The sequence below is a fragment of the Lithobates pipiens genome, unplaced genomic scaffold (assembly GCF_037356315.1).
Source record: "Lithobates pipiens isolate NorthernLeopardFrog02 unplaced genomic scaffold, aLitPip1_a1.2 Scaffold_8, whole genome shotgun sequence".
In the NCBI taxonomy this organism is placed as follows: Eukaryota; Metazoa; Chordata; class Amphibia; order Anura; family Ranidae; genus Lithobates; species Lithobates pipiens.
The window spans coordinates 54,497,168-54,520,213 of NW_027507903.1; the positions used below are offsets into that span (position 1 = coordinate 54,497,168).

The window sequence follows — 23,046 nt, forward strand, 5'->3', positions numbered from 1 at the left end:
GATAGCCTTCACTGATGGGCACAGTTAAGGTGGCACTGATAGGCACAGATAAGGCAGCACCGATGGGGACAGATAAGGCGGTACTGATGGGCACAGATAAGGCGGTACTGATGGGCACAGATAAGGCGGCACTGATGACCACTGATAAGATGGCACTTATGGGCCTTGATAGGTACCACTGATAGATGCCACTGATGTGCACTGGTAGGTGAAACTGATAGGTGGCACTGATTGTGGGCACTGATGGTTGGCACTGTGGGCACTGAGGGGTGGCACTGTGGGCACTGATGGGTGGCACAGGTGGGCACTGGTAGGTGGCACTGTTTACTGCTAGGTGGCACTGGCAGATGGCATAGGTGGGCACTGAGGAGCTGGCAGCAGCTCTCCGTGCTCGGGACTGATGTCCCTCTCACATATTTTTTTTTCTCCTCACTCTGTCAGCGTGATCATTGGCTGATAGCTGATCATGTGGTATGGGGCCGGGATCGAACCCTTACTACGATCTGTGATCCAGTGAGTCTCAGACTCGCTGATCACAGAGCGTGCCGCGTGCGCCGCACAGGCTGCTCGGGCATGGGAGGATGTCAATAGACGTACTCCCGGCAAAGCAGGTCCCTGCTGTAGCCATCATTCGGCTATAGCGCGGATCTGAAGAAGTTAATGTGGAGTACAGGATTAGCAACATTACAGTGAGTGTAGTTTATCCAACGCCCATCTCTGTCCATCAAACCTCACTTGCCTTGTTAGTTATGTTTACTAGCTCTGCAATCATTTATTAAAAATTATACATGTTTATCTGCATTTTATTTGCTTAATGTAAAACGAGTGTTTTAACTTCCTGGCAGATATGGACGTGGGGGGCTTTATAATGTCTGTAACTCTGGAGAAGTCTTTGGCTGGTTTAGGATTCAGCTTAGATGGAGGAAAAGGTTCCATACATGGAGACAAGCCAGTTGTCATCAACAGAATATTTAAAGGTGAATATGCATTAACATTTTTTAAGCTTTGTATTAACTATTAAGGATTATTTCCAGAATATGAGTTTTCTTTTGTTTTTTACTTTCAATTTTGTACCATTTAATGATTTTACTTCCTCCTCTGAGGAACTAGCCAATATGCTGTCCTCTATGAAGGCACCCCTTCTCCCTATCCTGTTCTTTATTTCTTTCCCATAGCACACTGCAATCACAGCACATGTGCTGGTGTTGCTTTGTGATTGGCAGCCAACATATTACTAGAGGAGGAGAGAGTATAACCGTTTAATACTTACAGTAATGATACTATTTATTAAAACACCTTAAATGTACATACTAATCAAGTGAAATCACGTCATTGCTATGCCCTGTGATTATGCACTGCTGTGTCACACATTCCACACAGTCTGCCTTCTGAACTAAAGAGGAGCTGAGTGGAGGAGTTTCAGGAGGTGGTGTCAGTACAGGAATCACTGCTTGCAGGCAGCGAGGTACCATGGGATATGTAGTCCTTAGAAATTGAAAGTAAACAGCAGAGGAGAAGCTGTAAAGCATGCATGCAAGGAATCCAAGAAGTTGTGGAAAGAGATGGCCAAGAGACAGGCAGGACTCACAACTCAACAACAAAAGTATCTATGTGAGAAAAATTAAAAGGGAAAATTTGTAGTTGAATTTGAAGTTTTGATTGAAGTTTAGATAGTAAGTCTGTTTATGTTTATGACAGATCCACCCAGGACAGAGGACTTTTGGAGGGGACTGCAGGCTACTCTCTTGCTTACTGACTATGGGCCCTGGCTTTTAAGGGAACACACTACTTATTGGGAGGTGGGTGCCTGGGGGACCCTTGGAGTGGTCTTGTTTCTGATACAAGTCCATGTCTCCCCAAAACACACAGGCTCTGGGAATTGGAGGACAAAGATCCATATTTAGGGCTTCTATATCCGAAACCAGCAATGACTGTTTTAGAAGTTGTATTGCCTCAGTAGGTATTGGTGCATAAAGGTGGGGGGGGGGGGTACCCTCATCCCATATTAACATAGACAGAACAAAAAGTTCATAAAGGGTTTTACTCCAGAAATTACCTGTGAGCAAAATAAGAAGGTCTATTACGGTACCCAACTGAAATAATCATGAGTGGTGAAATTTAAATTAACATTTATTAGATAATTTGTAAAAAAAGCAAAGGACAAAAACATATATAAATCAGACAGACAATAAGTCATACATAGTAATAGGGTTTACAATAATTGCGGAAGACCTCACATGGGGGGAACATAATCCTATAGAGTGAACGTGTTCCTCGACCGGTTTCGCGGCTGATTGCCACTTCATCAGGAGGCGTCACCTACAATATCTAGTATATAAAGGAAAATTTCTTTAAACAATATATAAATATGTTACATATTCAAATTACATCACAATAGCAAAAAACTATTTATTTATTTTTAAAAAATATTAACATCTGGAGTGTTACAAAAAAGGTCTCGGTGACTCACCCGAAATCAACCCTTGACAACAAAGACGGCAGAAAATGAGACACCCTCCATTGGGGTGACCCCCTGGGGGCAGATACGGGGAGCAGAGCACGGTGGAGCAGAGGCCAACTAAAGACAGGATACAATAATTCTCATGTGAGTTTACAATTGGTAGTCTGTCGGTTATCGATAGAGTGCCCATAGATGAAATATGTTGAGGTAAGAAATAAGTTAACAGTTGATAAGAGCATCCCCAAGCCAGACAAAGAATCCATGTAAACCATAGGCCAAAATAGGTGGTGATAATAGATAGATATCAAAGGGTAAGTACACTAATTACTAAATTATCTTATTTTGCTCACGGGTAATTTCTGGAGTAAAACCCTTTGTGAGATGTTTGTCCTGTCAATGACTGTTTTAGATTGTGATACTCAGAGCAGATGTTAATATCATCAGCTCATGCAACCTGATGCTGGAGGTCGCCTGCTATAGTCTGTTTATTAAAGTGTTATATGTTTATTAAGTGTGTCTCTCCAATTGTATGCCTCCTAGGTGTGCATTCCTATAGTTATTTGAGTCACCTATTGTTTCTGTCTGTTGGCTAATTTGGCTAAGTCTTGGAGGTTCTTATGATAGGATCAGCCTTGTGTCAACTTTAGCTCCTTATCTAACCATTGTGTGATGTTTTGGGTAAATATTTGGTTTTATTTTTCATGTGGTGACTGACCTACTTTTGAAGTGTATAAATGCCTGTATTTCTGTTCAATAAGCAGTCATTCCTTTGGATTATACCTCCACATCTTGTCTGTGTACGATGCTTGTGGTAAAAAGGCTGGTATTAGCTCTCTGCTGGAAAGGTTTGGAGGCACTGTTTTGAGGAAGCACCCAAGCGGGGTGGCAAGCATTCCATCACAATATTCTTATAAATAATTAAACCGATTTATAGCCAATATTCAGTTTCAAGAAAAGGTAAAGTTGGTTTATTCCCATGTTTACGGGAAACAATTTTTATCACAGAAATTCTAAACATGGAATGATAACTTAAATAATTCCAGCACCAGCTGAACCTAATCCCTTTACCCACCACCACTCACCATTGCGTTTTTAAATGAAAAATGTAAAATCTATTTTTGCTCACTTTATATATAGCTTTGAGCACAAAAACTTTACCAAGGTTAAAGCAGTAAAACATTGCTAGATGATGCATTTCGGCTGTACTTCCAGGTCACTCAGAATTAAGTGCTGCAGGTTTGATAGTCCCCAGTGCTGTAGTCATGTCACCACTTCCCCTCTCCTCCAGGCCATATACATGTTGCACCCTCCTAGATAGATGCTAGGATTAGTTAGATTTAGTGCTGGCTCACCGTGTTCAGTGGAGCTGGGTGTGTTTTTCTTAGGATAATTTAGCATGCCTCACTGTAACCAGTGTGGCTGTAATTACTGTGTTAGGTAAATCTAGCTAGGCTCACTGTAACCAGTGCAGCTGGTTGATTGGGTTGGTTCGGTGCTCACAATGCTGCTGGTATGTTTGATCCCTCTGCCTTCCAGAGAGTTGTAGAATTCTCTGGAACAAAGTGGTGGAGACATGCAGATGGCAGCATGAATATGTATGCAGCCCTGGCCAATCCCAGGGAGCAGGGCCCTGAAAGCTGCTGGCAAACTGCATAAAGATTCTGAGAAGCCGAGTTTCTGGGTCTTTTTCAGCAGAGGATCAGTCCAGCTTGGAGGGCAGTTTGTGAGGCCTCAGCTGGGTGACCTGAGGGACTGGATGCTAAAGATACAGAGAGCTGACTAAGGGGCTGTCTGCTAAAAAAAAACTAGTCTGGTATAAAGGGAAAAAGGTTTTGCATGGATGTTGGAAAGAGGGAGCAAGCTTTCATTGGACAATTTGTGAATAGAGACTGCTGAGAGATTTTAGAGAGTCAGCTGTGTGTGTCTGTTCAAAAGGGACATTGCTGGTTTGCTGAATAGCTTAACCTACCAAGCTCTGTGTAAAGGGACTATGTTCTTAGTGCTTTAAAGGCTATTATCTGCTCCACAGTTATCTGTCCGTAGTTTGCTACATGCAAGGACTTTTGCTTCAGCTGTACATTTAACTGGTTCCACTACAAAGCCAAGTCCACAGTTTGCTACATGCGAGGACTTCTGCTTCACCTTTTCAGAAAGGAGTTTATTGTCCTCAAAACAAAATAACTAAACTGGTTCTTGAGGAAAATGTGGCTGAGATCTTGTACCTGACTGTGGGACAATCCACTGGGAAAGAACCTGGGCAAAATTCCAGTGGCTCCTTTAGGAGTAAGCCTTATATATAAATCACACAGCACCAGGCTTCAGTTAGTAAATGGTCAGGAAGATAGGGGGGGGGGGGCAGAAAAACAACCACCGAGCTGGAGACGAAACCTGCAGTGCTTACATCCAAGTTTCCCAGGCGTACCCATTGTATGGTTATTTCGCCCAGAATTAAGCTCTGACGTCGTATGAATGGAGAAAAAATTGGGCATGAGGCTTGGAGTGCAGTGCTGGATCACTAGTATCACACCATAATGCCTTCTCCAAAAGTGGAAACTAGTGATCAAGCACTGCACTCCAAGCCTCATGCCCAATTGTTTCTCTTGTAATGACCTAATCAAGCCATTGCAGTCTTTTGCAGCCTTTGGAGACCTTGCCGATGGGCACCCAAAGAGAAGTTTCCAAGTTACTCAGGCAATGACTTGGGCACCAAAGAAATCACATGACTGCTAGCATTAATCATTGTATTCTGCCAGCCAGGAAGGTCCCCACCGGCAGAATACAATAGCACTGCTGGCATTGTCCCATCAACACTGAATGTGCTGATGGAGGAATTGAGCGATTTTCTTTCCTTGCCCTATAGTGGAAGGAAAGAAAAATTGAGTAATCTATGAGCTGCTTAAAGCACAAGTATGGATGTAGGCAGGAATAGAACATGCTGAAGCATCGACCCACAAAGATACATTAAAACTTTCTGGAAGAACTTTCACATCACTTTGTCTATCTCTCCTTTACAGAATTGTATTTATTGCAACAGTATAGGTGCTCAGGAAGTAAAGTCAGTTTGCTGTAATTTGTTTTCAATAATGCCATCTGGCGGTTTAATAGTGGCCACACACACTTAAATTTTTGATCGATGTGTGATTTCATCAAAACAATCAAATCTGCAAACAATCAAGTAGCTATGAATTCCAATCAAATAGCTATAACTTTCAAATGTTAATCTAATAAGATCAAACTGAGTTGATCATATCAGAATATTATTGATTGCTTTGCATCAGTTGGCAACACAAATATACTTTGTTCATGAATATGTTCATATATCGATCAATAGGATCAATGATATTAGAAAACAGAATTATTAGCCAAGTTCAAAGTTTACGTTTAGTTTTATTATTGTATGTCAGTTTTGCAGAGTAGCATTTTTCCTCATCCAATGCTATCAGTAATAAACATAGTTGAATCTGTTACGTGAACTTCGACATTTACAGCAGAACTAACTTGATATTTGTATTGTAGGTGTGTCAGACAAGAATGATGCTGTTCAGCCTGGAGATGAATTGCTGCAGTTGGGAAATATTTCTTTACAAGGTCTCACTCGCTTTGAGGCGTGGACTGCCATTAAAACATTACCCAGTGGGCCAGTTCAGGCTGTTATTAGAAGGAGCAGCAATGCTGGCTTAGTCAACCAATAGGAATCCATGGAGGATGATGGAGCTTCTGCTTAACATACCATATTCAACTGGCATCTTAGCATTTTGTTGTTGTGGTAGTGCAGAATTTTAACAAACATGACCCAAAGATGACTGGGGCCAGTTAAACCCATAATGATATTTTGGTTGTATATGGAGCCAGGTGGGTTGAAAAAAAGCCATTGGTTTCTTATATGTCTCGGATGCACGCAACAGCAAGATCATCCTGCCACAAGTCCTGACCCTGTTCCTATCCACCTAGGTGTTCTTTTAGCAGACTCACATTCAGTGACCAAAGATGCTTTCCCTTAGCACCCCTGAGAAGGCACATAATTTTTAACAAGAAAGAGAAGGCACATAATTACCTGCCCTCCATTAGCTGAGATCTTCACATGGTGGTGGTCCTGCTCCATATGAACATGCAGGTGCCACACACTTGATTTTTTCCAAAGGAGAGTTACTACTGCTCTTGTCCCAGAAGAATACAAATCCAAGTACAAGTAAGTATGTACCATGTCAGGGGTGCTGGGGGAGGGCACCTGAGGCCACCAAGTATAAGTCTACTAAAAGTAGACTTTTACTTTGAATCGAAAATCAGACTACTGTAGCTAGTATTACAAATTGAAACTGTGGTACCATAGAAAGGTCTTTATAGGGTTCTGTGACCAAACACTGTGCAAAATGTCATGCTACCACAAAGAGCTTTGCAATGCTTAGACCAGCCATTCACACCACTGTTTCATGGAAGGTTCCCTATAGAGGCTAGTAGAGGTTCTTTGAGCTGTGGCTGATTGACCTCCCATTTAATTGTGCCCGCATAGTTACGGAGCTAATATGCCACTCTGCAGGGCCAGCTGCTTGACACCCATGATCTTTTTAGCTGTTTGTAAGGGTGGCACTCTGATCACCACTGCAAAAAGGGCATTTTTTCCACCTCTACCATTGTAATGGAACTTATTCCTACTGACCCCTACCAAATTGGTTTCAGCAGGGGTTCCCTGAGACCTGAGAATTATTTTAATGTTTCTTCTGGGGTAAAAAAGTTTGAGACTGGCTTAGATAGTCATCATCTTTCATTATAATGTCTGTCATCTTATTTTAGTGTGGTAGGCCTAAAATGGTCAAAATGGTAAGATCAGACAACATGTTGGGACTCTTTAAATAGTAAACCTTTTTTTCTAACTTCAATACTAATTTTACACACCCTACATTTAGATTTCATAATGAACCAGTCCTAAAAACACTGTGGATGGACATTGGTGCTACAATCTAGTAGTAACCCATTTGACCAGAAAACTCACTAGCGGGATATGCCTTTGTCACTTGGTAGCCGCCTTAGGCCTCTGAAGCATACACTGGCTTGTGGCCCAAATGCTGATTGGGGCTCACCTTAATTACAGTAAATAAGAGATAACTAACTAAACTAACAAACCTAATAGTTGCTAATATCTCTGATCCTTTCAATGCAAAAAAAATAATGGTTAATCCAACCCAGCTCCACTCAATTTAACATTGTTTACTGTATATGGATCACATCCAGTTTGGATAATTCCCCATGAGATACTGTAGGTACTCTTAACTAAGGGTTATTGGGATCTAAAATCATAGACACATTTACTTGGTTGAGCAAAGTTTGCTTATATTTTATTCAACATTTCAGCTAAAAAATTATAAATCAATAAAAATTAAAGCAGCGAACGAATGAATGTATCAGAATTTATTAGCAGCTGTCACATTTCATTGAATTGTATAGAGTTGAGTGTATAAAATAATAACTTAAAGTATAACTAAAGGCCAAACTTTTTTTTTTTAGTTTTGGATAGAGTGGAAGGGGATTAGAACACCCACTAGGTTTTTATTGCTGTCTGAGTACCTGTTAGACCCCTTTCACACAGGGCCCATGCGTTGACGTTTGCACCACTTTTTGGCCACTAGCAGGGTGCTTTTAACTCCAAAAAGGGGTAAAAACTCCCATGTTGTGGCGCTTCGGCAATGGGCAGGGGCATTTTGGAAGCTCTGTATATAGTGCTCTCAAACCGCCCCAAAGATGCTGCTTGCAGGACTTTTTCTAACATCCAGCAAGCGCACCGCCCCAGTGTGAAAGAACTCATTGCAATGAATGGGAGTTAGATTTCAGGCGCTTTACAGGCGCTATTTCTAGCGCTAAAACACCTGAAAACTGTGTCAACGTGAAAGGGGTCTTAGGGAGATTCACCCTCTCTGTTTGTCCTGTTTACTGTTTTCATTGAAAGTGAAACTAAAAGAAAATCCCAAACTTTGGGTTGTCCCCCAGAATTATTAGAGAAGAAACTTTGAATTGGGACACAAGTTTTGGTGACCTGGGGGCCCCAAGGTATTCCCTTAATTTAAAGGGATTTTCTGTCACAGAATTGAAGGTAAATCTTCCCAGTGGGACACAGATGGAAAACAAAATCTGACAGGGGTTATAACCCTCTCTTACTCTATCCAATTTTTTTTTTTTTAAATCCTTGGAGTTCGAGTTTAAGAGTGCCAAAATATTGGAATGGATATGTTTTTATATGAATTATTTTTACATGGCTGCAGTTGGCGCCATTGAATGTTCCGCTGCAAACCAAGTTAGGCACATACTATTGTGCTTTGTGTACAATTACATAAAGGGATATCGTTTTTCTGTCTGGAAGCCAGTAGGTATAATATGTGTTATAGATGGTATGCAATAGTGTCTGTAATAAATACAATCAGAAAAAGCTATAGTTTTGTAATGAAGGATAGATGTGGATTGAATGTAGGGCAACAAAAAAAAAACAGTTTTCAGCCTATGTTTCAGTCTTTTTTTTTTTTTTTTTCTTTAAAAGCACCCCCTTGATAGTTGCAGCTTATCTCATGCAAATTGGAATAAGCTGCACATGCAATCGTTGTGTTCCTTGTAAATATAATGTTATTCACTGTCCCCCTCTCGATCCCCCAAGCTTCTGTCTTCAGTGTGGGCATCTGAAGCCTGGTCAAACTTTCTTCCAGGATACGGTACCCAGCATGCACCTCCCGATTTTGCACCTGCGCAGTGTAAATAAAGTGAGGCGCACTGGGTGCCGAGGATGCCCGTTGGCTCCTGGGATTGATGACACGTATATCCCAGGGTCCAACAGGTGGGAGGATGTGACTTTGAGGGCATAAGCAAAGCCTGGGGCCAAAGTGAAAAAATAGGGTGGAACTCTGCTTTAAAAATGCTATTTAGAGAAGGCATTTTAAGTGCTTATGTCTATGGGCAAATCTCAGATTGCTCTAAGGTGCATTCTGTTTATGTTTGATATCAGTTTGAGGCATTCTGAGATCATTACAGTTCATTGGCAGGTGCATGTGATCTGCATTTAACTTTCTTCTGAGCTGCATCAACCTGCTTTTTAAAGTCGAACTAAACTCTCAATCACCCTAAATCAATTTAATCCTTATGCTGCTAGCCTTAGTAAATAAATAGGAAGGTATATTATATTTACTTGTATTAAAATTGTTTAAACATTCCTTCAGTTGCTTCCCGGTTTCTGGCCTAGGCCAAAATTATGTCATACATCCCAGGAAACTTCATGGGCATTTTTTATTTTACCTGGAAAAGGGGGAGGGGTTTTCTCAAGTAAGCACACCCTCCTGTCTGCATGCCTGAGCTAAGGGAAGAAAGCCAATGCTGCATGAATAGTCTGCCCTTACCCAAGATGGTTGAAGCTAGAAATGCTGGTGTTTTTCAAAATAATTTCTCAAGAAAATAAAGCACAGAGATGTGAATGGATGGGGGAGTTTGCTTTGATTATGGTAGAGACTGATAGGTGTCCTGAAAGTAGCACAGCATGTCAAAGCCTGCTGCGTGATAGTGAATGACAGTCTCAGTCTGGACCCCTGCCAAGACATGCCCCCAATGTGTTTCACTCTGCCCATTTGACCTTACCCATGAGTAAGCTCCAGTGGATGGGGTGAAAAGCATTGGGACAAGGCTTGGCGGGGGTCCATGCTGAGACTGCCAGTCATGATCACATAGCAGGCTTTGACTTGATGTGCGGCTCCCAGGACACCTATCACTCTCTACTATTGACTAGAGCAGTGATTCTCAAACTGTGTGCCGTGGAACACCAGTGTGCCACAAGAGATTTGCAGGTGTGCCGTGGGAGTTTTGATAAATATTTTGCGGTCAGCAAAGACTGTAACAGCGGTCAGACCCATGGAGCCAGGGTGGGAGGACTTGATGGCAGTCTGCAAGTGTTGGAGTGCAGCGTGACACGTAGCGCCCCTCGGAAGAGGATCACTGGGAGGAAATGACGCAACGTGTTTCAGAGCATGTGCAGTAGCCCATAGAGAGGCCGCAACTCCCAAGCTCTCCAAGCCCTGTACCAACTTCCCCAACACCACGGAAACACCTTCTATTTATGATGTGCCTGTATACTTCCTCCCTCATGTGAGTGGATATCTGTTGTTTCCTTTAATGCCATTGGGGCATACCCCGGCCAATTGGTGCACATAGCCATGTACATAACAGCATACAACTCACAGCGTATCTCAAAACGAAAAATATCTAACTACATTTAAAACTACTAACTAACAACATATCTAGTACCCAGTTTCAACATGATAGGATAGTGACAGGATATATCTATTCCTGTAGGACCTCTCATCCCTCTTATCTGTAAGAGCCAGATGTTGCAAGGACAGCTAAGGTTGAGTGAAATCACTCGAACTCTGGACAAACTCCACCATATACAGAATACTTAAATCGGATCCTCAACCTCCCCCCCTTCCCTGCCCCCCCCCCCTTCCCTCCCCCAATTTTTTCTTTTTTTTTCCCCTGCTTACCATGGGTTGTCTTCTCCACAAATCAGATACTCACCCACCCAGCCGATCCAGTGGTGTTTTTCTGCTGAGATCCACGTCTATTTTGCTTCTGCTCAGTCCTGAGCCACCATGTTCATCTGTAAGGTCATTGGTAGGCATCAGCTTTTCCGGGTTCAGCTGGCTGGTCTACCGATGACGTGCCGATTGACCAGCCCTCTCCTCCTTTTCTGAATGGAGAGACAACACCTCCTGAAATATGTCACGTGCACATCCCAGGAGGCAAAGGGTGCACAGTACACTCCATTTGTCTAGGCGAATGACTTACATGGGAGGGGGGCCCAAACACATTTCCACTCTTTAGGGATAGGAGGAAAGGAGGAGTGGAGAGGAGGGAAGAGTGCAAAAAGGGTGAAAAGCCACTTTAAAGGGAGCATGAAGGCATAGGAATTGTCACTGCTTCCTTGCAACATAGGTGCTTTTAAAGTACTATCTGCATGGAGTTTCTGTGCTCGAGTATGAATGGGTTTAGGCTAAAACATAATGGCATTTGACCATGATTAGATAATACTAATTATATTTTTGCTATGGTGCTATTGGTATCACTGGTAAGGGACATTGGACATAAAGCTCTACTAAAGTTATTAAAGCGGGATTCCACCCTCATCGGAACCCTCCCCCCCTCCGGTGTCACAGTTGGCACCTTTCAGGGGGGAGGGGAGTGCAGATACCTGTCTAAGACAGGTATTTGCACCCACTTTCAGGCATAGACTCCCACGGAAGTCTATGCCTCTTCCTGCCCCAGCGCGCTGTCTGCTGGGACACATACGGGTCCCAGAGACAGCGAGGACCATTCCTATTCGCAGTAGGGAACCGGGAAGTGAAGCCGCAGCGCTCCACTTCCCGATTCCCTCACCTAGAATGGCGGCGGCAGCAGCCAAGAGCCGAGCGATCGATCGGCCTCGGCTGCCGACATCGCTGGATCCTGGGACAGGTGAGTGTCCATTTATTAAAAGTCAGCAGCTACAGTATTTGTAGCTGCTGGTTTTTAATAATTTTTTTACAGTGAAATCCCTCTTTAATGTTCTATGGTAGTATTGGGGCATTTTCGTCCAAGCAGGTTTAGAAGCAGGGTGAGCGTATTGTGTGCCAGTATGACATGATTACACTTTTTGAAGTATTCACACGTATTCATTTAGAAGATGAAAACTTTAAGCACATGTTAAATGCAGATTCAAAATCGGAGCTGTAACATAGAGCTGCACGATTCTGGCCAAAATGAGAATCACGTTTTTTTTGCTTAGAATAAAAAGATCACGATTCTCGCGACGTAAAATCTTTCACATTATACAAAACAAATCGGGCTAACTTTACTGGTTAGCTTTTTTTTCTTTTTTTAATTCATTAAAGTCGTTTTTTTCCAAAGAAATTGCATTTGAAAGACCGCAGCGCAAATACAGTGTGATTATATATATATATATATATATATATATATATATACATATATATATATATATATATATATATATATATACATATATATATATATATATATATATATATATATATATATATATATATATATATATATATATATATATATATATATATAATGTTTGGGGGTTCTAAGTGATGTTCTAGCAAAAAATAAAGAATAAATAAAAATGATTTTAACTTGAAACCAACAAATGTCAGAAAAAGTGTTTAAGTGGTTAAACTTCCTTCATTTACACACAAGTCTATTCCTTTGACAAATTGTTACAATGTTTATACTCAAGTTCCACTGCTAAAGAATGTTGTGATTCTTGGCAGACTGCCCGTTTTTTTTCTCCCTTTCTTTTGATGGCTGTGGCTTCAGCAGAGCAGAGAGAATTCTCTGCATTGAAAGAATCAGGAAACACTTTTGTCAAGATCGCAACGGGAAAAAAAAATTGCGATAACGATTCTTGACGATTAATCGTGCAGCTCTACTGTAACATAACAAGTGTACTTTAGAGTGGCTAGACACAATTTGTTTTCACATAAATTCTCGTCCCACCATGTGCATTTAACTTACAAGCAGAGACGAATTACATTGGATCCAGGTTTTGCACTGATTCAAAACAATTATGAAGTGACTTGTCACTCTGGCTTTCTCATTGAGAGATCAGCTTGTGTATGGCAATCCATAGGCCACTTTTCAGGCAATACAGTGTGTCTTTTTATGTAATTATGTATACTTTACATAGAGTAGAGATTTTCCTATTGAAGCTTAAAGCTTACAATGCAATTAGCTGGACCATTTTCTAGATTGGCTCATTTATTTTGATACATGAGCAAAGGAATGTACAAGGTCAAATAGCATTAATAATGCAAATAAAAATGCCAAATTAATAACCTCTGCAAAGGTTTATATAACAGCAGACATAAATTTATGCAATAGAATGTTTCTGTAAATATGGCATTGTTCCTGTGCAAAAACGTTGAGGAATATGTAAATACATTCTGTATTTTTGTTTTGCAGATGCAAATAAAAAAATTCTAACAAACTCTTGTCGTTTGGTAAATTATAGGAGGTTTGCTTTTTTTAGCTAACATAACTCTTTTCACGTCCACTGCGACTGAGGAAGCCATCGAATTATCATTACTGTATTATTCATAGTGTTCTCACTCCTCTTATATTTCTCGCAGCTGTATTAGGTCTTGGACTGATAACATGGAAACTCAGTATGAAATACAAATAAGCATTTATTTCAATCGGGACTGTTTTGCGTATAGCAAATGATGACAGATATTTTAGGCCAAAATTAAAAAGTATTTTTTATTATAACTGAGCAACACTTTTGTAGAAAGAATGAAAGAAAAAAGTGCAACGCTTAATCTATAAATATTACTGTGACCATTGAGCAAAAAAAGTGCAAAAAAAGTGCCAAAAAACCTGTGAAAGTAACTGCACAAATACAATTAAAGATAAACCAAACATAAAAAATTATATATTCAAGTGTCCATATATATTGCAAAAAATGTATATATTCCAAAAAAATATAATTGCAAAAAATATATATAAATTTTCCAGTGTATGTGTAGTATTATCTGAGACTTGATCGTTCAATCAAATTATATTTGACCACGTGTACCCATCACCTCTAAAACACCGCTTATAGATGGAGGCTTACCAGATCCCCAGTGACCCCCCCCCCCCCCCCGCTAGGGGAGGTCAAACTGTGCAAATTGAATCTCAGATCCCACCATAGACGTCCAGATATGCGGATGCCAGAGATTGTCCCGATCTGTTCGGATGTTACACAATCTTCGGATTCACACAGCTGCTCTCAAATGAAGTATCACCATGAAAAAACACCATGAAAAAAGTGTGCCGAATCGTGTGATATAGTTTCAACGAAAAATTTATTAGAGCCAAATGCTCAAGCACACATGAAACGACTCCAACAAGTCACAGGAAAAACATACAAGTGCCGTTTAAAAACGAACAAAATGCTAGCAAAATAAAAATAAAAAACTCCTCAACAAGAGTTTAAAATGCGATCGCATATGCGCAATAGGTGTGAGAATGGCTACCCGACGATCATTTCGTCAAAGGTATGACGTCATCGGGGTACACTTTTGTAGCACTAACCCCCAAAGGAGCTGCTGAATTTTTCTGGGCTTACCGATTACCTCCTCCAGCTCGTACTCGTTGTCCTTGTCTAGGGGTTCCCAGGGTTGATGACCCAGTAACTGTACAGACCGACAGTTGAATTCCTTGTTAGGATTTTTATTTTGCATAAAACAGTTGAACAAACTCAGTCTCTAAGTTGGGAATAGAGAGTATCAGGGTAGAGTTTAGCTCAGGTGCTTGGAACTGTTGACTTCAACAAAAGTCTCTCTCTATGTACACAATCCAGGGAACAGCCGCTCGCAACTGGACTCTTTAACTGTTGGATAAATCCTTAAATTTGGGTTTAGCAGCCAACAGGTAATTTTAGCTTTTCAAAGTCTTTCACACAGACTTGGTTGGAAACTTGGTTACAACTGGAAGGGTAGAAGTAGGAACTTTTCTTACTGTACCAGAATCTTTCAATACCGTAAGAATTGTGGATTCAATCAATGTCCATGGCAGCTCAGCTTCCAGGCTCTTACCGAGCAGCCAGCCTTGTGCGTGGCTCTCTTACCGAAGAGTCCTCCCCTGGTCGCGTGTAGAGTTGCTGGGCCTCTCCAAAATCAGAGACGTCACCGGAACACCTTAGAATCTTCCTTCCAGTTACTGCGCCTCGAACTAGCCAGTTCCGAGGCTTGGAAACGGATGGATTCGCACCCCAGGCCATAAAGGCCCCTGGGGGCTGGTCAGGAGGACCAGGATCACGGAGTCAGCAACACCTTCTGGACCGGAACCTAGAACCACGTGACTTCGGCACCTTAAGTACCCCTTCCCGGATTACACAGTGAGACAAACACGCCCACTCATTGGTTCTGAGATAAAGATTGGTACCCAATGTGTCCAACCAGACTGCGTTCTATGGCCTCCAACAGGTGTACAACCCCACCTATGACCAAGCAGAACTTCTATACAGCCCAGCCAAACTGATGCCAAAGTACAATTTAGCACAATTAGTCCCAAAACTCATTACAGTTTTGAGCAAAAACTAAATTTAAATATATAGTGTGTACTCGTTAGGAGTACCGGCGCTACACTTTTCTATGTGGATTTTCCAGCAATAAGTCATGGACTTCTCACAGCAGCATCCTAGAGAATGTCACCAGCAAGCCATATAGATCATAGACAAGGGGCAGCTAAAAATACAGAGAATCCAGAAAGTATTCACAGCGCTTCACTTTTTCCACATGTTACAGCATTGTTTCAAAATGGATTTAATTCATTATTTTTCTCAAAATTCTACAAACAATACCCCATAATAACAACGTGAAAAAAGTTTGTTTGAAATCTTTGCAAATTTATTAAAAATAAAAAACAAAAAAATCCCATGTACATATATTCACAGCCTTTGCCATGACACTGAAAATTGAGCTCAGGTTCATCATGTTCCCACGGATCATCCTTGAGATGTTTCTTCAAACTGTGGTAAATTCAGCTGATTGGACATGATTTGTGAAGGCACACACCTGTCTATATAAGGTCCCACAGTGAGCCCTGGTTCACACTGGAGAGTTTTGACGTGTGATTTGACATGTCAAATCGGTGTCAATGGCACCGTCCTAATCGGTGCGCCACCGCATCTGCGGTGCTGCACCGATTTCAAAAAGTAGTTTCTGTACTACTTGCACCTGCGCAAATGTCTCTGAAATTGCGGCTAAAATTGTGCGAGTTCAGCTGAACTCGCACGACTTCATTCCCGCAGCTCAGTGTGAACCTGGGCTTAACAGTGCATTTCAGTGCATTCAGCCCAGCTTCTGTCGAAGGTTTGTGACCGAAAAAGGTCAACGTTCTTAGCCAATGGCTGAGAGCACTGACCGGAGTGTTCTGGCAAGGGGCGTGTAAGCGGGGGATATTAGCGTGGCTGTATTAGGCCCCTTTCACACTGGGGCAGGAGCGACGTCGGCGGTAAAACTGTGCTATTTTTAGTGCCGCTTTACCGTTGTTTTAGCGTCGCTATTCGGCTGCTAGCGGGATGGTTTAAACCCCCGCTATCGGCCGGAAAAGGGTTAAAACCACCCGCAAAGCACCACTTTGCCTGCGGTATAGCCACGCTGCCCCACTGATTTCGATGGGCATGAGTGGTTTATGAGCGGCGCTCCTTCACCGCTCCAAAGAGGTTGCTTGCAGGAGTTTTTTTAATGTTCTGTAAGCGCACCGCTCCAGTGTGAAAGCCCTCGGGGCGCTTTGCAGGCGCCATTTTTAGCGCTGTAGCACCTGAAAAGCACCCCAGTGTGAAAGGGGTCTTATAGAGGGAAACACACTGCATGATATTGTAAATGAAGTAACTTTAATTGCTGGATAAGCAGCAGTAGAAAATTATATTTACAAAAGTGGAGTAAACAATTCTCTTGTTATAATATAAGGCACAGATTCACAGTCCATTCACCAAAGATGCAGAATGAATTTACTGGCACTGTAGTCATTATTCCTCTCCACGGGCACATCAGTGGTATACAAGGCACATTTCGATTACTTGCCATAGGCTGGAGCCCATAAGCAGGTTCCACAGATGCAGCAGAGATGATTTAACAATAAAATACACCGTCTCAGACAATCTTCTATCACAAGCACAGGCACAGTGCTGATAGGCTGGACTCCTGAGGATCCCTGTTCTGTCCCTGCAGGCTAGAACATTCTCCCTGAGTAAGGCCTAGCTTTCCCTCACAGGCAGTATACCTTTCCCTCACTCATTCCACACAAATGTCTCTCAAAATGGTGGCTGGGCTCTCTTTTATATGGAAGCTAACAGAAAATGGTAGACAAAATCGTGATAACTTGGTACCAATCAGAACAAGGGGCTTCTAAAAGATGGCTGCTGGAGACAACTTGGAGAACAGTTACAGCCTGAACAGGATTTCACAAAACAGCAGGAAAACACAAACACATGCTGAATATAATATGACATTTCTACATGAGAAAGTAAGTATGATACGATTGTAGCCCCACTTCTCCTCTGAGCCAGCAAGACTGTCCTGTCACAGTTTACTGTATGTGAAGAGGCTACCTACAGGCGTCTCCTTGTCAGAACACAATAGCTCAGCAGGGGAGATCGCTGTACCAACATCAGATTATTAGTACAGCGGCTTTGACCTGAGCTGTCAGTTTAGTGGTGTGTACAAGGCTTAACGCTTTATAACGGGCTTTTCAGTTTTCACAAAGCCAGTTACTAAGCATTACTCACAGAGCCAGTTATAAAAGGAGTTTTGCTTAATAACTGGCTTTGTGAGTACTCCATTATATCTGGCTTTATGTGTCATGCTTTGTAGCTGGCATTGTGAGCACTACTTAAGAAGTTTTACAAGGGAACGGCACTTCATAACAGGGTTTGGTAACTTGGGTAGTAGCTCCCAACCCGTTCTAAGGCTACATTTGCACAGATGTTGAGGCACAATGTAAATGGCCGGGGCAGGAATCTGCTGATTACTACTACTGTTTATTTTTATTTTTTTGATCAATCGATTTTTATTGATTTAAAAAAAAAATATATAATGCATATAAGATATACATCGTACAATAAATGTCACAAAACGAGTAGAACAGAACAGAAGATATCCGGTAAAAAATATGAACATTCTTATAGGCGTACAGTTCATCCATTAAGTAATAGATCAATAATACGGTACATAAACAGAAGTACAAAATTAGCTGGTATATATGATATTGTATACAGTGCCTTGCGAAAGTATTCGGCCCCTTGAACTTTTCAACCTTTTGCCACATTTCAGGCTTCAAACATAAAGATATAAAATTTTTATTTTTTGTGAAGAATCACCAACAAGTGGGACACAATTGTGAAGTGGAACAAAATCTATTGGATTTTTGAAACTTTTTTAACTAATAAAAAAATGAAAAGTGGGGCGTGCAAAATTATTCGGCCCCCTTGCGTTAATACTTTGTAGAGCCACCTTTTGCTGCGATTACAGCTGCAAGTCGCTTGGGGTATGTCTCTATCAGTTTTGCACATCGAGAGACTGAAATTCTTGCCCATTCTTCCTTGCAAAACAGCTCGAGCTCCGTGAGGTTGGATGGAGAGCGTTTGTGAACAGCAGTTTTCAGCTCTTTCCACAGATTCTCGATTGGATTCAGGTCTGGACTTTGACTTGGCCATTCTAACACCTGGATACGTTTATTTGTGAACCATTCCTTTGTAGATTTTGCTGTATGTTTGGGATCATTGTCTTGTTGGAAGATAAATCTCCGTCCCAGTTTCAGGTCTTTTGCAGACTCCAACAGGTTTTCATCCAGAATGGTCCTGTATTTGGCTGCATCCATCTTCCCCTCAATTTTAACCATCTTCCCTGTCCCTGCTGAAGAAAAGCAGGCCCAAACCATGATGCTGCCACCACCATGTTTGACAGTGGGGATGGTGTGTTGAGGGTGATGAGCTGTGTTGCTTTTACGCCAAACATATCGTTTTGCATTGTGGGCAAAAAGTTTGATTTTGGTTTCATCTGACCAGAGCACCTTCTTCCACATGTTTGGTGTGTCTCCCCGGTGGCTTGTGGCAAACTTTAGACGAGACTTTTTATGGATATCTTTGAGAAATGGCTTTCTTCTTGCCACTCTTCCATAAAGGCCAGATTTGTGCAGTTTACGACTGATTGTTGTCCTATGGACAGACTCTCCCACCTCAGCTGTAGTTCTCTGCAGTTCATCCAGAGTAATCATGGGCCTCTTGGCTGCATCTCTTATCAGTCTTCTCCTTGTCTGAGCTGAAAGTTTAGAGGGATGGCCAGGTCTTGGTAGATTTGCAGTGGTCTGATACTCCTTCCATTTAAAAATGATCGCTTGCACAGTGCTCATTGGGATGTTTAAAGCTTGGGAAATCTTTTTGTATCCAAATCCGGCTTTAAACTTCTCCACAACAGTATTATGGACCTGCCTGGTGTGTTCCTTGGTCTTCATGATGCTCTCTGCGCTTTCAACAGAGCCCTGAGACTATCACAGAGCAGGTGCATTTATACAGAGACTTGATTACACACAGGTGGATTCTATTTATCACCATCAGTCATTTAGGACAACATTGGATCATTCAGAGATCCTCGCTGAACTTCTGGAGTGAGTTTGCTGCACTGAAAGTAAAGGGGCCGAATAATTTTGCACGCACCACTTTTCAGTTTTTTATTTGCTAAAAAAGTTTAAAATATCCAATAGATTTCGTTCCACTTCACAATTGTGTCCCACTTGTTGGTGATTCTTCACAAAAAATTAAAATGTTATATCTTTATGTTTGAAGCCTGAAATGTGGCAAAAGGTTGAAAAGTTCAAGGGGGCCGAATACTTTCGCAAGGCACTGTAAATGTTAGCCTCCCCTAGACACCCCGATGGGTGCTCAACTGTGTCTTTGGGGAGGGTAATGTCGCCAAAATTGAGTATGTTTAGTCACTTATAGCTACAATACATCCAAATAAAATGCAACAAGAAATTGAAAACACAGTAAAAGTATATTAAAATATGGTTTAAGATTATTTCAGAAAATCAGCGGATTTTGACCATCCTTCCCATGGTGACCACCTACATTTTTCTTTTGGTAAATTACCTGCACTGGAGGCCATCATTAATTCATAGCTGTAGTGTAAGCCCTTGTACACACGATCGGAGATTCCGACGACCAAATCCGTTGGAGTTATTCCGACGGATTAATTACGGAAGAGGTCCGGAAGTGATGTTGCATACACACGGTCGGACTAAGTTGTCGGAAAATCCGATTGTACATAACGTGATGACATTATTTTGTTACGACGGGACTACGTTCAGGCTAGTGGCCAATAGCTTTGGTCTAGGAATTTGATCTGAGCATGCGTGGCACTTTGTCCGTCGGAGTAGGCTACACATGATCGGAGTATGTCCGATCGGAGCATTTTGTTGGAAAATATTTCCGGCATGTTGGAAAAGTTGGTCCAACGGATATTCTGACGGAAACAGTCCGATGCAGACCACACACAGTCGGAATATCCGACAAAACGCTCCGATCGGACACATTCCGACGGAATCTCCGATCGTGTGTACAAGGGCTAAGGATACGGTATCCAGAAGTTGATATATAGTTGGAGGTGTTGCTGATTTCCATAATATGGTTATGGATAGTCTGGCTGCCAGGAAGACATGTGTCGTTACATGACGAAAAGGGTAGGGTATGTCTTCTACGGTCAGGTTCAATAGCGCTAATCCAGTTGAAAAAGGAATTTGTATTTGAGTTATGTCTGATAATATAAGAAGAGTTTATTGCAACTCCAAAAAATATGAAACATGTCACCTTTAGCGGAGTTACATCTCCAGCATAAGTCCGATAAAGTTGAATTGTAGGATGTTAATCTTGATGGAGTCAAATACCATCTAAGTGAAATTTTTTGAGTAAGTTCCCATAATTCTGAACTTTTAGTAGTTTTGTAAACACTTTTTAATGCTTGTTCCCATTGTTGGTCTGTAAAGGACTTTTGTAAGTCATTTTCCCAATGTGTATGAGAGGTGGATTTTGTGAAAATACTTTTGAGTTGTAAGATATTATATATTAAGGAGATTCCTTTTTTGTGGGGTGAGGAAGAGTTAAGAAACTCCCATATTGTTGGCGAGATATTGTATAACCCTTTCCCGCCGAGCGTACGCAGATGTGCGTACTTGGCTTCCGGGGGGTATACCGGGATGATGCCCGCACCTGCAGGCATCATCCCGGTACCGTTTTGTTCAGCGGGCGATTGGCTATCCAGGCATAACAAAGCCGCTCGGCTGTTATGCCGGAGGAGCGGGAGGGGACGTCCCCCCCTCCCGCCGCCTCCCGCCGCTGTTACCGGTGCTCCCGCTCGATCGGGAGCACCGATTCGCCATCCGATGCCTCCGGCCGCTGGGGAGGAACTGGAACAAAGCCGTAATCGGCTTCGTTCCAGTCTCCTCATAGTAAACACGGAAGCGACGTCATGACGTCACTTCCCGTTTACTCGGCTGCCAATGGCGCCGGTTTTAAAAAAATATCCGGTATTCAGAATCGCCGTTTTCGGCGATCTGAATACACTGAAGTCTAAAGGAGGGGTGGGGGGTCTTTTAGACCCCCGATCCCTCCATAAAGAGTACCTGTCACCGCCTATTACTGTCACAAGGGATGTTTACATTCCTTGTGACAGCAATAAAAGTGATCAACTTTTTTTTTTTTTTTTAAACAATTTAGTCATTTTAAAATAAATAAAAAAATAAAACATTTTTTTTTAAAGCGCCCGCCGTCCCCGCGAGCTCGCGAAGCAAAGAAAATGCATATGGAAGTCGCGCCCGCGTATGTAAACGGTGTTCAAATCACACATGTGAGGTATCGCCGCGATCGTCAGAGCGAGAGCAATAATTCTAGCACTAGACCTCCTCTATAACGCTAACCTGGAGCCGGTTTAAAAAAAATATCCGGTATTCAGAATCGCCGTTTTCAGCGATCTGAATACATTGAAGTGTAAAGGAGGGGTGGGGGGTCTTTTAGACCCCCGATCCCTCCATAAAGAGGACCTGTCACCACCTATTACTGTCACAAGGGATGTTTACATTCCTTGTGACAGCAATAAAAGTGATCAATTTTATTATTTTTTTTTAAACAATTTAGTTATTTTAAAATAAATAAAATAAATAAAAAAATAAAAAAAATTTTTTAAAGCGCCCGCCGTCCCCGCGAGCTCGCGAAGCAAAGAAAACGCATATGGAAGTCGCGCCCGCGTATGTAAACGGTGTTCAAATCACACATGTGAGGTATCGCCGCGATCGTCAGAGCGAGAGCAATAATTCTAGCACTAGACCTCCTCTATAACGCTAACCTGGTAACCGTAAAAAATGTTTAAAGCGTCGCCTATTGAGATTTTTAGGTACCGTACTTTGTCGTCAATCCACAAGTGCGCGCAATTATAAAGTGTGACATGTTTGGTATCTATTTACTCGGCGTAACATTATCTTTCACATTATGCAAAAAAATTGGGCTAATTTTACTGTTTTTTTTTTTTTAATTCATGAAAGTGTCCCTTTTCCCAAAAAGTTGCATTTAAAACACCGCTGCGCAAATACCGTGTGACATAAAATAATGCAACAATCGCCGTTTTATTCTCCAGAGTCTCTGTTAAAAAAATATATATAATGTTTGGGGGTTCCAAGTAATTTTCTAGTAGAAAATATGGATTTTAACTTGTAAACACCAAATTCCAAAAATAGGCTTAGTCATGAAAGGGATAAAGGAAGTTTGAGTTTATTGAGGCATTGTTGTATTAGGGTATATGTAGAGATGTCTGAATGTAGTAAGTTAAATTGTTTTTATAGGACAGAAAAGGGTTGCGTATGTGTACCTATAAGAAGTTGATTTATGTATTTGATGCCTTTTTGAGACCAATGTTGTAGTGATAGGTCATGTGATAAATGGTGTAAAGATTCGATAGGGATCGATATTTGTGGTATATTTGGTTCACAATGTATTTCTTGGTTTACCTCCTACCATGATTGCCACGACC

At 41.6% G+C, this 23,046-nt stretch overlaps 1 protein-coding gene across 3 annotated transcripts in view; it reads left to right on the forward strand.

Moving 5' to 3' along the window:
- IL16 (interleukin 16) overlaps nucleotides 1-13,472 on the forward strand; it is a 208,973-nt gene extending 195,501 nt beyond the window's left edge. For all 3 annotated transcript variants that reach the window (XM_077472002.1, XM_077472003.1, XM_077472004.1), the window contains 2 exons: nucleotides 846-977; nucleotides 5,978-13,472. In XM_077472002.1, coding sequence (XP_077328128.1) covers nucleotides 846-977; nucleotides 5,978-6,153 — 308 coding nt within the window. In that variant the 3' untranslated portion in view covers nucleotides 6,154-13,472. The remainder of the gene's footprint in view (nucleotides 1-845; nucleotides 978-5,977) is intronic.
- Nucleotides 13,473-23,046: the final 9,574 nt, after the last annotated feature.